Genomic DNA, 16832 nt, shown 5'->3' with positions numbered 1-16832 from the left:
CTGTGAAAGTTCTCACCACATAATTGTGTGCATCTAGTAGCAGTTCACATAAAAATGAATCATGTTCTTGTGGTCCCCTTGCAAGCTAAAATGTCTTTTCCTCCCAGAGCAACGGGAAGCTGGCGCATTAGCAGTGTTTCTGTGTGCAGTGCGAGGAAGAATGGGTATGTTTTGTGAAACACAGTAATTGATAATTTTTGTTTCAGTCCTAATAGTAAAGTGTATTTGAACAAGGGATTTCAAAATACGGTGGTGTGATGCCTCTGTAATGCTATTCATCAGCAAATACCCATCGTCTTTTACTGGAGGCATATTTTGTCCCATTATTAGTCTCAGAAGCTTGTTAGAGCATGCGCTGAGCATCCACAGTGAGTTGCAGGGGTCTTCTCAATGAAGCAGTGTACTTATAGAAGTACATAAGGGCTCCTGAGGGTCTGCATCTTATTCTGATTTGACAGCCGTTTTGATGGATCAGGTTAATTTTCATATTGTTGTGTTTATAGATAACTAATTATTTTAACTCCTGAATCTAGATGCATGGCTGCCAACTCTTATGCTTCAGAACATAAAACTTGTATTGTATTGACTGGAATAGAACACAAGATCTTTTGAAAAATTAGGAGCTTAAAACACAAAACAGGAATTGTATTGGCTGACAATGCTACAGGTACAAATTTAAGGCCTCGGCAGCCTCTGTGGTATTGTCTGCTGCTGCTGCACCGGCTGCATGGAAGCTGCAGAGCAGTTGCAGAAGGAGCTTGGACAAAAGTCAGGGATATCCGTGGGGGTGTAAGGAAAGGATTACAGCGGTTCAGACCACCACTGCCTTGCCCTTTCCGTGTAGATCAGGTCTTGGAGGAGATAACCTGGCAGGCAGAGTGGGAGGGAGAGAAGCTCTGGGGAAGCCCTTGGCTTGAAGGGGAGATGCAGGGAGCAGTCTGTCAGGTGCATCAGGGAGAGGAGATTACTGAGCTCCACCTGAAGAAAGTAGCGTGTGGCAGTGTGTCTGAGGCTGGGAAGACACTGATGGTTTTTCTGCTCTTTGAAGACTGCCAAGATTTGGGGCCACCTTAAATTCCGGCCAGTGTGGCAATTGAGATGATAAGACATTTTTAGGAGCCATTGCTATGCTTTCATCTTGACAACAGCTACTTCAGACCCTTGGCTGTGGTGCTTTTTTCTTTTGTTTTGTTTTGTTTTTTCCCCTCCTCTGGAAGAGTGACGGTCTGATTGACACAGGAAGGGAAATGCATGTGTGCAATAGCCTGCCCTGAGGTGAATACTGTTAGTGCCAGTATTTCCTCTGGAAGCTGGATTCAGCGGGATGGGCAGCTCCATGGGGTCGCAGAGCAGTTGAGGTGGGCAGGGACCCCTGGGGATCGCCTGGTCCTGCCCCGGCTCAGGCAGGCGCAGCCAGAGCAGGTCGTTCAGGGCTGGGGCTGGTTGGGGTTTGAATATCTCCAAGGATGGAGGCTCCACAACCTTCCTAGGCAACCTGTGCCAGTGCTTGATCACGCTTACAGTAAAATGGGCGCTTTTTTTATGTTTAAGCAGAATTTCTTAACGTTTCTGTTTGTGCCCATTTTTTTGTTTTTATACTCATCATCGGAAAGATTCAGACTGGCTTGGAAAGTACTTTCGGTCTGAGGACTGCTTGGAGCTGTGTCGCTGGAAGTCATTAGGAACAGGTCTAAGCTGAGATCTGATGGGGAAATAATGAAAGGATGAACTGTGTTGGTGGCAATGGCGTTTGGATTTTTAAAATTATTCCAAACAGCAGTTCCTGTTTCAGTGGGGATCGGTTTAGTTTGAAATCCCTTTTCTGGGATCTGGTAGCTGGAAGGTGCTGTATGACTGCTTTTTAAGACTCTAAGGGGCTTGTTATGGTCCCCATTAGTATCACTCACAGCACTGATAATGTGGGATTAAGACATGGACACAGTCCAGATGGGTTCTTAACTTCTTTGCACTGCTGCAGAGCTGAAGGAAAATCCTTTGCTGAGCTGCACATAAGGGTCTCTTCCTGTCTGCGGCATCTGAGGAGAACCTCTCTTCACTTCGTCCGGGCAGGATGAAAGAGTTTGAAATGTGGCCTTACCTGCTACAAAAAGCTGTGTTCTTGTTACAGGTCATTACACTGTCCTCATTTAGACAGTAATCAAGCAATTAATTGTGTCAGCCTGCAGAAAGGAGGACGTAGGCTGATGTGTGGCTGGGAGGGAGAATGACTTAACAGACCTGCCATCACTGAAGTGGTGCATGTACCTGTGGCTCACAGTCATGAGACCATAAAAATCTGCCTTAACCAGTTTTTAAGTGTGCAGGAAGAGCTGCCTCTTAGTGGGGATCAGATGGATTTTGGCCCTGTACGTTTCTAGGCAGAAATGTCCTGCACATCCCTCCTCTTCCCTGCTCTATGCGTCCTGTTCTGCTCTGCCTTCCCACCACCGTGGCCTGCCCAGCGCAGGGGCTGGGTGCTGTGGTGTTTCATTTTTTTCTGCAGTCCCCATAGGTAGAGTCAGCTGGCACACAGGGATGGTGCTTACTCTGCTATGAAGTCCTGGGCTGGCTCGGACCACAACAGGCAGCAGGAAGGTCCTGCTCGCCTTCCACCTCAGAAGGGAGCGGTGAGCTGCTTCACTGCTGATTTTTCGGAGCAGTGAGGTCCTATCACATCTGAACCTGTGGGATTGCTGCAAATTAAAGCAGCTCGATGGCTGCTCACAGAAGAGACTTGTGCTGCAAACGCAACTGCTAGCAGGTCTGGTACCCTGGGGATGTGGTACCCTGCTGGGTTATTTCTTGCTGAAGAGCCTCTCTCATTTTTAAACTGCCCAAGAGCTGGTGAGAGCTTGATCGGGAATTGCCTGTGCCAGAGCGCCCTGGTGACAGCAAGGAGGATGGGCTGCTTTTTCACGTGTCCCCTTTTTGAACACGGGCTAGCTGTAGGGAGCGCAGCTGGCCTCTTGCCTGCTGGGGGCTGAGGGCTGCTCTGTTAGCGCTGAGCCTGCTATTGCAGTGGAGCTGCCCAGTGGCTCTCAGCCCTAACTGGCTGCAGTCACCTCCAGCAAAACCACCTCTTCGTAACTGGTTTGCAGTGAGAAACTTGGCTTTTTAATCACTAGCCTGTGCTGTTTCCTTCTGTGCTCAAGGGATTTATTTAGAGACTTGCTGATTTTTCTAAGTACTCTGCCCAGTGTTCAAAAGCATTCCTGGTGCTGAGCTTCAGCCTGCGCGCAGCCCTTCCCTGCCTGCCTTCCTGAAAGCCTGACAACTTCATTGCTGTACAAGCGGGATGAGGAGGGAATAAACACCGCCTGACTCGCGATGGTCCCGGCAGCGGTGCCTGTGCAGAGGGTTTTGTGCCATCTGAGCCTGTGGTTTGTTTCCTGGCGGGTGCCGCACCCCAGCACTGAGGGAGGGTGAGACACGGAGGTGCACAAAACGCGGCGGTTGCTGGAAGACGTGCATGTCACAGTGTAGCTACGACCACAAGTGGGTGTTGTTTTCACTCCCTGATGGCGATTTCCACATTCACCACCACAAGCAATAATTACCTGTCGAGTACAGCACTGCCCTACTGCCCACTGCACACCCAGTGACTGTGCAGAGACCCTTGGCTATTTATACAACTACTGTCAGAGTCTAAATTCAAACAGGTATGGAGAATGTGCTGCTGTAGCCCCTCGCCTGAGGAGGCTGTGAGCGGCAGCAGCTGGAGCGGTGCCAGAGCTGCTGCCCACGGGTGCGTGCTGCGGTGCTGCAGGGCAGAGGAGGGCCAGGGCCATGGCCAAGGTCTGCTGTCGGGGACCCTGCCTGGCTGTACGATGGCTCATGGCGGACGGCTTTCATGGAGTTACAGAGGATCAGGTATTAGCACGTTACTATTTTTCAGTAAGTATTGGCTCCCTGGGGGATATCAGACCAACAGCTTAAGAGCAAAACCTAGTATGTCCATTATTTAGCTTGAACTAACACATTTTGGCTGTGTACCGTAAAGCAGAAGCATGGTACCCAGCCTCCTGGTGCTCTCTGTATATGCTGTCTGTTGTGTGGGGACATGCAGTAGCCCTACTTGGTAACAAGATACGGCATTGGATCAGGCTTGTTCCCTTCAGAGCAAGGGAGTAACGTACTCAACACTTGACAAGGTAGGAGGCACCCTTGGAAAGTGTGTGGTCCAAGGTGTGCAGTGCGACAGTTCGAGAGGTTCTTCCCACCTAAATCAGCTGCTCCCAGACCAGGCTTTGGAGCCACCGCTTTTCTGTACCGGCTGGAAGAGAACTGGCTTCGCTCCGGTGGTGCAGTGTGAGCGCTCGGAACTGCGCCTTACGCTTCGCTTTGGCTCTGGAGCCACCCAGCTTGTCCAGGGCTCCTGACGCTGAAGCTCCTGTGTTCTGCATGTGCCTGGGGCCTTGGCTGCCATGCCAGCGGAGGGGACCCTGCTGGAACTAGACTGCGTGTTGTGTTCATGAGGTATGAGTTAACATTTACATTCTTTAATTACTCCTGCGGCAAGGGATGCACCATCTGAGGGCTCAGCCTTGAAATGACACTTTTAAGAAACTTCCTGTTTCACAAGGAGGAATGAAACAAAGAATACTTAAAGGTGGACGAGATGATACCTCATTCAGTCAGTCAAAGGTTTGGGTGCCTTTTTTTTTCTTGCTAGTTTTCTAACCTGGAGTTCGAGCAATTAGCTTTTGTCCAGGTAAATTTGAAAGACCCCATTTTAAGATTAATACTTATGTATGGCTTTAATCTGGGGAAAATAAAGTCAGTTTTTCTCCTGATGGTTTAATGCTCTCAGGCAAACAGCTTAACAGCTAATTGAGACCATTATAAAAGTTATTAGTGACAAAATACAAATATATAAGCATGCAGCCCTTTATTTTTGTAAAGATCTTTGCTTATCATAGTTCTGTATATTACATTATGGTGTTATACAAATAAATTTATTTACAAAACCATGAGCTATGCAAGCTTCTTGCTTTTTTCCTATTTCACTGATATCCATCTTTCTCAACCCTTCCCCATATATATTTTTAAGCATGCATAAAAATTAACTTTGGTGTGGTAAAACTACTCTATGTGCCCAGCCACATACAGTATTTATTTATTTATATATATTTATAGATATGTACAAAAGTTTGCCAGTATACAGAACAGTACAGAAGTGTACATTTTTAAATCCACAATGCAATACATTAATGGGTTACCAGGTCTCAGTAAAATAAAACTGAAGGAAAAAGGGTGGATTTAGCTTAGCTAAGAAAAAAAGTAATCAGCAACTACCTATATGTGTAAAACTATTTTTTTTCTTGGCTGGCAAATTCTTAAATATAATCTGAATGGCAGTGCAATAGGTTGAGTTGCCTCATACACACTAAGACCAGTCTTGTTCTGTTTCTTGTGTAGAGGTTTACTGTCCAGCATACTACTTTCAAATGTACATTACAATAGTATCAAAATGTTTTGGCAAAAAGATCTCTAAAGGAACCATGACATTTGTTGACAAAAATAGAAATCTGTAACAAAGCTAAATAACACCAAAATAAAAGAAAAATATTTTAGTTTCAGTTTTACAGTTGTGTATAATCACACTTTAGTATATCTCTGTTCACTTCTAGTCCCCATAATGAAAAATAGCTTTATACAAAACAACTTACTAAATTTTTAACCATACATTTTCCCATGCTCAGTACACCGCTGTGCACACGCAGTCAAGTTCACTCACACACCTGCGCACTTTTTTGTAAGAGGTGCTGCCTATAGGAAGAAAACGCTCTTTTATCATTACAACAGCAACAGAGTTTTACAAAAAAGCTTCACTCTAATCTAGTGTAGTAATTCAGTATTTAGCACGTGATTAGTATTAAGCCTCCAGCAATACAGCAAAATGGTTACATTCCCTGGTTAAAATATTGGCTGCAGATTCTTTGAAAATGAACAAAAAGCCTTGGTGAACTTGCACGCGTGCTGTGCTTAGCCTTTAGGATGGCTCCTTGGCCGTGGCTGGGGTGGACTTGCCGGCATTTCCATTCTGTGCCTTGTAGCTGGTGAAGCTAGGTGTGTGGATTGTCCTGATGCTCTTCATACCTTGGTTCAGTGAAGTGGGAGAGGTAGAGGAGGGGGGGGAGGTAGAGGAGGAAGGAGGGGGTGGCCGGCCATTTTGAGTCTGTAGTGAGAAGGAGAGATGGTGACCTTTCCCTGGGTAAGTGGGGCTCTGAAACTTGGAGGAGCCGTTAGAGACAGAGGGGATGAGGGAGGTAGAGTAAGTTATGCGACCTGTCTGAGGACTGAGAAGGTTAGAGGAAGGAATGGAGGTTTTAGTAGGTGGATTAAGAGGGTTAGAGCTGTCACCGCTAGAAGCAGGTGCTGAGCTGCTTTTCCCAGAAGTGGGAGAAAAGGCTGGGATCTTAGAAGCAGGTAGGGTAGGGGAAGTAGCCTTATAGTCCCCACCAGCTTTCTTAGCACTTCCATTAGCCTGCAAATAAAGACGGCAGGAGACAGTTTGTCAGAAAGCCAGTAACATGATAAACCAACAGGACCTGGGAAAATAGCCCTACAGAGAATAAGAATTAACAGTTCGAGGCCTGAGCTAAGTCTTGCAGCCATGGACTGGACCTGGTAGAAAACCCCAAAGTGCCCAACAAAGAGTGCATAGAAAGAGAGAAAGAGCCAACAAAGTTTTTGTGAGAAGGTGCGATCTATGGGTTATAGACCAGTCACTACATTGGCCATGCTTCTGGGTTATTAACACGTGAATAGGCATGTCCGGCCGGAGAGTTAGTGTGCATCTACTGCCTTCTATTACAGCGACAGGTTAGTGTCCAAGGCTTCCTGTAAGGACTCTCTGAACAGAAGCATTCCCAGCTCTCCTAAGGAACTGCCACATTTACCAAAGGGAAAGTAAACAGCTAGTTGACATCTTAACATTACAGCTGAATACCACAGTTTAAAAAAAACCAAACAAACAAACAAAAAAAGGAAAAAAAAAAGCAGCAGGTGTTTTATTGCAGACATGCATGCACAAGCATGGTGAAAAGATCAGTAGATACTGTCATGCCCCCAGGATCCAGGATGTCCAGTTAGACCTCACTCGAAAGTCAGGCATCCGTTATTTGGTATAATCTCAGTCAGTTATTGGAATTTTTAAATAAACAAACAACATGAAATGTCCATCCAAACACCGGGTTTAGGGTAAAACTACCTGTCTGTATTGGCGTGGATCCTGCAGCTTGTGCTGTTTGCCTGCTTTCTCCGTGCTTCCTTGTCTAGTTTTTGAAGCCATGGGGACCGGCATCCGGCTTGTCTGGGAGGCAGCGCTGGAGCCCTGTGGAAATGAGTGGAGGGGCAGGGAGGGGAGAGAAGGAGGAGGCGTGATCAGTACCCGTGTGCTTGAAGAGGAGACTGCACACCATGCGCCAAAAAAAAAAAGCCACAGTACTACATGCAGGGAAAGTTCAGGAGCTTCACACCGCAGGTGTTAATTTCCAGAATCAAATGGAGAAAACTGCTCAGCTACTGATCAGCCTGGATATCATGTCAGTGACGCTTGTCATTTCACACAGCGGATTATTCGACCCAGCTCCCCTGCATTTGCCCATCACCAATCAGCAGCAAAGATAAAAAAAAAAACAAACAAAACAAAACCAAACCCAACAGTCTATTAGCTGTTAGACACCTTGTGGGGAGCCCAAACAAGCCACCTGAAAGGAAGCAAACAAATCACAAGACCCTCTTGTTTAATGGTGATTATTGCAGATTTTAGAAAGCAGCTGGAGGTTTGATTTCTTGGACTAAGGTACCTTATGTGAAGTGGCTGGGACTGACGGAGGGGGCTCTACACCAGCAAGGCTCTCATCCAGCACTACAAGCTCTCGGGGTGGGGTCTCTGGTACTATTTGGGCAGAGAAGGGGACAGTGCTTCCCTCAGAGCTGTATGTGTTTTCAGGGATAGATTTTGGACTCATTTCACTGATGGTGTTTTCCAGCTGCTTTATAGTCTGCTCAAGGCTGTCTAGCGTTCGGTATGTACTCTGTCGAATTTCATCAGTCCTAGACGGGACCCCGCTGCTCCCGGGGGTCCCTCTTGCTTCCCAGAAGGACTTCTGTCACTGTCCTCGGGCTGAGACCTGGTGATTTCAAATCGCTTTGCTTCCTTGTGCTGCTTCAGGGTCCCATCTTCCTCCTCTTCTTCATAGACTACAACCTGCAAGGTCTTCTTCCCAGTCTTGGTTCCTGTCCGTATCGCTTGTGTCAGAGCGGCCAGCTGCTTTTTTGGGAATTTGAACTTAAATTTTTTCTTAGAATCCTGCCTGCTTCCAAACTGATCGGCAGAGTCCAAGTTTGTTTCTGTGTTTAGCCCATAGATCTGACGGTATTTGTTAAAATTCGTCTTTGTGCTTTCCTCCTCTGCAGGAGGTCTGGTGTCTGCAGAGTCAGAGGAAGACTGCAGGTTAAATATGTACTGTTCGTTGAGACCGTGAGCTGCTGAATACTCTGTGATTGCTTTTCTGTCATTAACTACTGGTGGCTCTTCCTTCTGGCTCTCAGAGATTTCATGTGCTTCATCTTCTTCCTCCTCCTCTTCCTCTTCTATCTTTTCATCTGTCATCATTTTCTCCAACTCCTCATCACATTCCTCAAAAATTGTAGAAAGCCGCTTATATGCTGACCTAATATCCATTGGTTCATCAAAAATGATGATGACGGGTTTTTTGTCCAGACACACCACTGGCTCTTCGCCGTCTGTGTTTTCTGGGATACCCTTCTCTGACGCCACGTCCTTCCTTGCATCAATGTTCACTGTTTGCACATCTCCGCCTTTCCGGCTGACTATATCGTGAACTTCCCCGCTTGAGAGGACCTGGACAGCTGTTTTAGTAATCATGAAGGCGATGTTTTCTGTGAGTGGGTTGTCTTCACTTGGAGAGCTAGCCGGAGAGTCTGGCTCTTCAATGCTGTTCACACTGTTACTTCTGGACAATTTGGGTCTTAGCACAACCTGATTGTAGTTGACTGCAGAAGCTTCTTGCTCCTGCAAGGAAGGTTGAGGCCCCGTAGCCTCCTGCGTGTGCCTCATGAGAGGGGCAACGCTGCTGATGGGGATATGCTTGCCTGTGCTCTGCAAGGCTTCACCCTGTGGCAGGCCCTGGGGAGCATCTCGTGAGAGTCTGTAGATTGGCTTTTGTGTTCCAGTTTCAACAGCTGGAAAATGGGATCCTAAAATATCTTGAGCCCCTCTTCTTTTGTCATCCTCTGGCAAACTGACACCAGACAGGTTTGTGCTCATATTCTGAAGGTTTTTCTTAGAATAGTCTCTACTGTCTACAAACAAACCCTTGCTAAATGTAGGACTGTCATTCATTGAAAAGCCAATTTTATTGTCAGCTGTGCTGGATGAATCAGAACCCAATTCTTCTTCAGTTTTCCCTTCCCTCTTCTCTTTAGGATGGTCACTATCTGTGGGAGATCCTGTTGTAGCCCCATACACCTAAGGGGGAAAGTCGGATTACTTAGTTATTCAGGGCTGTTACCTTTACAGGACTTTTTTTTTCCCCAAAATTAATCATCATATTCTCAGGGGAAGTGCAGACCTCGTGAACTCACCACTCTCTTTACTGCTGCAGAGGCATGTCTGAAGTTGTCATTTGATTCCTGTCTGTCTTCGGGGCAAAATTCCGAATTCTGGCCAAACAGTGCATGATGTTACTGCTCTGTTGCTATGCATGTGGCCAGCATGGGTTGTTACCTAGGCCTCCTGTTTTAACAAGGTCTCCAGAATATGCAAAAGCACACTAATTACCTTATTTCCAACACAGTGCTACCTTGACCTGTTCACTTTCCAGCTAAAAAAAAATCCCTAGTTTGTATAAGATTGAAGTTTAAAAGATTCACAGTATCTATCTGATTAAGTTCTGCTGGGACACCTCAAAGGGAGCCTGATGTGGAAGGGCTAACAGCAGGGCGATACGGCTTGCTAGCTCACCGGAGAGCCAAATGCGAGAGTCTGGCTAGCCTTGAAAGGAAGTTTTGTACCGGTAAAAGCTGATTTTCAAATTACAACATTTTGCTGCTTCTAAGGTTGCTCACATCTGAGCAGCGCTGCTCCATCACAGTTAATATGATCACAGTCTGAGCATTTCTAAATCCTTGCTGCAGCTTAAAAGTACTCCTTCAAAATTACCAGTGGCCCCCTGCAGCGCCCATGGAAGTGCACAATGAAACATTGAGCTACATTCATTTATAGAAGCAACTCCAAACATCCCACAGAGAGCTCATCCACTAGCTCTAAAGTAGTATATTCCCAGCAATGCAAATTTAAGGGGACTTTTTTCTTTATTTTCAAATTAGGTCCCCTGGAGGTGCTGTTTCATAATACCAGGCTTTTCTTTGGTGCTTGGTTTTTTAAGTGCTAGTGACAGCTCAGGATAAACACCAATCATCAGGGTGAGGGAATGACCTAAAGAGACACCATGCCTATGAACGAGCAAGAGAGAAACCTACAGTCAAAAGACGGCTCGCCAAGAAGGAAATGAATCTGGCCTCGAGTGCCTGAAGGCAGTGAGCCAAAAGCATTACTGCTGACATTGCTTGAGACTAGAAGCTGACTCCTAACACACCAGAAGGACAGTTTATACTTATATGAGCATCAAGATGTGCAGATCAGTCAGGAGAGTTGCTCTCCCAGCTGAGATGAATGAGTGACGGTACAGAAATCCACAGGTTGCCTACTGCATGCACTCCCCATGCATACAGAGGTTCACAAGGTATAGTTTCTACGTCTCGTGTGATATTTTCTTATATACGATCTGAGGATTTTACACAGGAAAACTTTACACACAATCAAAACGCAGGAGTGAGAAAGCCAGCGATAGACCAGAGTCACAGTTCATCTCTACAAAGGCTTATTAGCAGTAACAAGGCTGTGCAGCTGCTCCATGGATACCTTGACATCCCTTGTATTTCTAAATAAGGAGGAGCTATCAATCACGCAAACCAGCCACAGCCAGCGAGGCATGAGGGGGCAGGCTGACACTGCGCTTCGTGCTGAGAGCTGGTCTCAGAACAAAACACCAGGGCTTGTGATCACCTCAGGCCCAGACTTGCTAAGTGGTAAGCGCCTCCCAGTCCCATTACATGTCAGAGCTCCCAGAATTAGGCCAGACCATTTAATGGCACTTGTTGCCGGTGGATATGCTGACTCAGTGACCGAGTTCCCACTTCTCTGTATCTTTTTTAGCAAGTTCCACTTCTTGTTCCAAGCATCAGTGCAACATCTCATGGTGTCATTGTACAATATATCTCATTTTAGGAATTGCTGCCTTTCTACTAAAAAATAAAGCCACAACAAAATTCATTTTCTCTATGAGTTTATCATGACCATAAGGCTCCATATTTAAAGCCAATAAACACTCTGTCATGTCAGATGACATAAACAGATCTCATCATTAACCTTAATTTCCTGGACTCTGTGTTACGCCAATAAACAGCAGTTTATGGCAATTACTTGGCAGCACCTTTCAAAGAAACATTTGTGCTACAGGATGTGCAGTGTCTTGAGTGGTGACCCAGGTTTTTCTGTAACAATATGATCTTCTCAGTCTGACACCAGTAGTAATGAGGATGAACAGAGATACATTCACACTTTTTTTTCTCTGTACCACTGTCATACACTCCACAACAAAGCAATTTTTCCCTTTTACTCGTACCCATGAACTTGTACCCTCACCCAGCCAGGTGTTTGCAGCTTTAGACCAGAACTGCTGTTTGGGCAGCTTCAAGCCAACTCCTTGTGGGCAGTGCCCTGACCTGTCAGCAGTACCTTCTGGGGAGGTATGGATTTTGATGCTAATAATAGATCGGACACCACCATTTAGATGTCACCTTGTGCTTCACAGCTGCAGTGCCCTATGCAGGTGCAGTTCACTGTGGTTAGGGCAGCTGGGTTCTCTGTCTTGGGGACCTGGCAAAGTCATTTTCTCTCTCCCTGCCTCAGTTTCTGTTAAATGAAGTTGAAGTGCAGTGTTTCCTATGAAAGCCTTGGCAAGCTACTCATGATGCTATGTCAGAGAAGATATTACTGCTATTTCCAATTTGCATACACACACAAAATGCATGACAAAGTTGAAATGCTGTGCTGAAGAGCTGTGTTTTCTTCCCTGCCATACCCCCCCTTCATTGCAAAGTGGCATTTGGCTGACAAGTTGGCATGCCTGCATGACCCCCTAAACCCAGCAATGATTCAATTCATTATTCTTAAACTTAAAAAAGAGGTCTGCAAAGACAGAAATATTTGTCCTTTTCTTCATCCTGCACATTGGCTGCCCACTAAACCAATCAACTCAATTGGCAACTCCAGTCCAGATACAGCTGTGAAATTCACCCCAACTTGGCTATAGCCCCAGACACGTGGCACCTCTTCTAAGTCCCATGACTGAAGAGTGAATCTTGGGCATTAACTTTCAGAGTAAGGGCAAATTCAGCCCATCCACCTTGACTCTGTCTTCCAATAAACTGAATGGGATTTCTGAATATCTAATAACTATTTCTGGGACTAACAAATGAAACAAAATAAAGCAGAAATTCTCTAAAGTGGCTCTTCAGACTGAGAGGAACCACTAATTCTCCTCAAGACAAGAACAAGGCTTAGGGGAGATGCTTCATCACCCATTGCCAGAACAGCACCGGAAGGATGTTCTAAGGAGTATGAGCATCTCTTTGGCAGAAACTGATAGATCCTCTTTTAATTTTGACGTCACAGAATCATAAAACTTCATGCAACCATTGTGTAATTGCTGATGAGACACATAATGTAGATTGATATAATGTTCCATATAAGCGTTTCTGAGCCATACTGAGATAAAAGGAAGGAAACCTCTGGGCAGTGGTGGGTGGAGGTTAGAGAGAAGAGGACACAAGATATAAGATTAGTTTTGAAGGAAAGAAGGTTATGCCAAGACCGGGTGGCATGTTTGCAAATGCCACTTGTTACCTTCTTTTCCTTGTGATGCATTAAAGTCCCAGGCCTTATGTCTTTAACATGTGTATCATTTCTGGACTGTTCAGCATGACTGTTTGAGTTTACATCCATAAAAGAGCACTTCTGGAAAGCCTAGGAAATAAATACTGCAGGTTATCAGAAGACCAAGAGCTTTTACACAAAAATGTCTGGAGATGACCAACTACAAAGAGAGCATTTGTTTTTAACCTTCACAGCTCAACAATATTATCTACAAGCTCATGAGATAATAGAGATTTTAGACTGTCAGACTAAGAGAAATAGGGCATCCCCTCCAGTCTGCAAGATTGCACTCTAACTCATCACACTGACCTCAACATTCCCTGCAGGGAGATAAGCTTGATTTCTGTTTTTACAGATGAGGAGATGAAGGCACACAGAGGTGCTGCAAACTATCCAAACTTAAGTAGGAAGCCCATGACAAACTTTGGGCTTGCGACAGTAGCTACTTCCTAGTGCCTGATAATCATGCAAGAGCTACATAACTCCACTTCTCCCCACATAAAGTGTTATTAAACCTTTAGACTTGGAGACGTGTGTCTTTGCCACAGTCTTCACTAATGCTCCAGATGGTGACAGTCCCAACATATGGGCTTGGGGACCACTGGCCTCCCACTATGTGTACCCAAGGGCATGGCCCCGACTTTTCAGCTCTTTATCTTGCTGTTCTCTTTCCATTTCCTTTGGGTTTCTCTATCCAACTGGCTCCCAGATCCGGAGGAACAGAACTATCACTGCCACCACTGCGCAATGCTGGCTGCAAGTGTGCATCACCGGGATTTCTGCAGGCCTCTACTGGCATGGTCTGCCTTCGGTGAGATGTACAGGCAGGGCATCTCTGCCAGCCAGAGGAATGAGGGAGGAGTGCTTACAGGAGTCAAACACACTGTGACATGCAAGAAGATTATATTCTTATACCATGTGTTAGGGAAATTATTTAATTCCTGGCAACTCTCATGAAATTAATAGCCGTGATTACAGATTAGAATCAGGCCTGTTCTTTCTTTAACTATTGTACTCCTCATATGTATTGCATGTTTATGCAAAATCAGAAAAGTAACAATAATGAAAAAATCCAGTGCAAAAATCAGGGTGTAGAGTTTCTTCTGGTTTTCCATTACATCCTATTTGTATCTGTTTATAGACCAGAGTACCTAAGACAACATGGAACTATTAGAAAAAGTAGTCTTGCTCCTCATAATACAGGATATGGACTTTCCCCAGCTTACCCATTTGTGAGACCAGCGACGTGTTTTTGAGTTAAGCATACCATCTACAAAGGCATCCTCAAAGTCCTTCAGACCTTAAGTGACAAAGAATCCACTATTTCCCTTGGTAATTTGTTCATTTATCGCCTTTGCTCCAAAATATCTGTAATAGTGTCCAAATATAGTTTGTGCTACAGCAGCTGATTATTATTATGCCTTTTTCTCCTAGATTAAAAAGGTACTTCCCATGAAAGTACCTCTGCATTGTACTCAAATCTCTTCTGAACCTTCATATTCTTAACAGCCTTTTCAAATGTGGGACACATGGATACTTAATCATGGATGCAGCAGCCCAGTGCTGATCTCGCTGACCCTGTATGCAGAGATAAAAAACACTCCCTGTTCTCACCTCTACACCCAAAGCAGACACTAACTTTGTGGCAACAGCACTGACCTGGGAGCTCCTGTCAACTTGTTGCTGCAACTCCTGTTTCTTTCCAAGACATGCAGTTGTGGTCTGGCCTATATTTCATTGTTCTTCATGTGGACTTTTTATTTCAATGAATGTATTATGACCATTAAGTGATTGCTATCATCTCTCTGCTCTCATACTTCACTAGTTTGAATTAAGCTGATTTAAACAGTAAGGATTTTAAATGTATTTCCAGGCTGTTGATGAAAATACAGAGTGACACTGGGCCTGCAGCTGATCCCTATGGGACCTGACTATAAACACCTACATCAAGGGTAGCACTTTCAGAGCCAGACAGCTCTCAATTCTCCTATGACAGGGGTTTTTTTTGTATACTCTGTCGTGCCAGACTTTTTATCAGAATGTTGTATGATGTTTGATCAGATGACTGACTGACAAAAATCTTTATAGGTATACAATTCAGTTTAAGCAGTCAAACCTCTTACCTGATCAAAGAGTGCTGTTTGCTTTGACAGATCTGTGTTCCATTACGTTTACTAGCCTAACTGTTTACGTCTGTCCTTTAGTTCTTCACTGATTGAATCCTGTACCTGATTTTTCATTATTCTGCCTGTGACTGACATCAGACTAATGAGCCTGTAGCTCCTCGATCAAGCAGTTTGCCTTTCTAAAACATGGTACTCTGTCAGCCTTCTAAAATACACCTGGTATTTTGGTATTGGTTTAAAATGAGCATTGGTTGTCCCCAAAACTAGCATTTAAACACTCATTCCCTGTTGAGCTACCATGCCTATTTCTCCTCCTTAGCTCCCCTCAGCCCCCCTTTCCAGACCTCAACCTCCACTTCATTGTCACCAGTTGCATGGCAGCTATGTTGCTTTCCTGGAGACAGGAGACGATGTGACAGTTTCACTGTCCCCAGCTCTCCCGTCGCACTAGCCATTAGCACACAAACGGGGGATAAGGGTAAACCGCTGCTCTTGCTCCCTGCAAACCAGCTGTCTGAAGCACTGGTGGGTGAGAGCTGAGCAAAGGGGCAGGGTACCCCCATCACACGTAACAGTTACTGCTTAATATCCACGTCTCCTGTGCTGCAAATGCTCCCTGGGCAGCACCAAACCCACCTTTTGGCAGGTGGACAGCAGGGATCATCTCATGTCGTGACAGTGCTCTGAAACACCCCAACATCAGAAGTTATAGCCAGTTAAGCTGATCCACATCTCCTTTCCTCATGTGGGCATGGAAGAGGACAGAGGGTGCCCCTGGGAAGCTGGAGCTTGCTCGTGGTAGCTAGAATAGTTGGCTTTTACTGCAGCATCGCCATCACTGAACTAAACCGGCCTATGTGCTATCAAGCAAAGGACCAGCAAGAGAGCACTACTTCTATGCCACTGGCGGAGTAAGGTACCAGTTACACAACAGGGAACAGCAAATGTTTCAATGTTCAAACACTGCGGGAAACACTGGACCATAGCACAGAACAAGGGAGCACAGCCCGCCAGGAGCAGACCTCGTATTCTCTGTTCCCACCAACGTTAACACAAATGACGGGCTCTCAGCACCTTGCCAGTCTGGTACTAAGTGAGAAACAGGACAGGGGCAACCACACCAAATGCACACCAATATTTCACTTGTCCCATCTACATGTGTAAGATTCTCCAGTGGCAACCACTGCATTCTTGACCACTCTTTCAGCTCCAGACCTCTTGAACAAAATTTGGGTGATGCTTACAAAACGTGTACTGCTCAGTGCAATAAAGTGGGACCAGGTGAGACTGGCAGACCTACTTTCCTTCATGTTCTGAGCTAGAAATTGTGCTGAGGCCCTAGAAGTGATGTTGGGCACAGGTGTCTTCATGTGCAACCCGAAAGGCATACCTGTAATTCTGCCATTATTTTATCTCCTTCCTCTTCCTCTTCATCTTTTGCAGCTGATGCTACAGCATGCCCTGTGCTCCGAGACAATGCCTGATCCTCTTTAGGGGCTTTGGATTGTGCTATTTGCCCAGCATCTTCACTGCATTCCTACAAGGGGATGAGAAAGCACAGACAGACAATATAGTTGAGCCCTCCTGATGCAAAGCAAACACAGAAAATTCAACACTACTGCAATTCCCCTGTTGCAAGGTCCCTCTTCCTTTTTAAGGAGACTGCTACTTCATCG

The 16832-nt window shown here is 45.5% G+C and overlaps 1 protein-coding gene across 2 annotated transcripts in view; it reads right to left on the bottom strand.

The window, feature by feature from the left end:
• Nucleotides 1-5580: 5580 nt before the first annotated feature.
• The window catches only part of KIAA1217 (KIAA1217 ortholog), a 184940-nt gene continuing 173688 nt past the window's right edge, over nucleotides 5581-16832 (bottom strand). For both annotated transcript variants that reach the window (XM_050891504.1, XM_050891505.1), the window contains 4 exons: nucleotides 16547-16693; nucleotides 13001-13120; nucleotides 7214-7336; nucleotides 5581-6487 (listed from right to left, as the gene is read on the bottom strand). In XM_050891504.1, the coding sequence (XP_050747461.1) occupies nucleotides 5993-6487; nucleotides 7214-7336; nucleotides 13001-13120; nucleotides 16547-16693 (885 nt within the window). In that variant the 3' untranslated portion in view covers nucleotides 5581-5992. The remainder of the gene's footprint in view (nucleotides 6488-7213; nucleotides 7337-13000; nucleotides 13121-16546; nucleotides 16694-16832) is intronic.

This window comes from Gymnogyps californianus, chromosome 2 (genome assembly GCF_018139145.2).
Source record: "Gymnogyps californianus isolate 813 chromosome 2, ASM1813914v2, whole genome shotgun sequence".
NCBI lineage: Eukaryota > Metazoa > Chordata > Aves > Accipitriformes > Cathartidae > Gymnogyps > Gymnogyps californianus.
The sequence above is the reverse complement of the archived record's forward strand: the minus strand, read 5'-3'. Positions and strand labels throughout refer to the sequence as shown.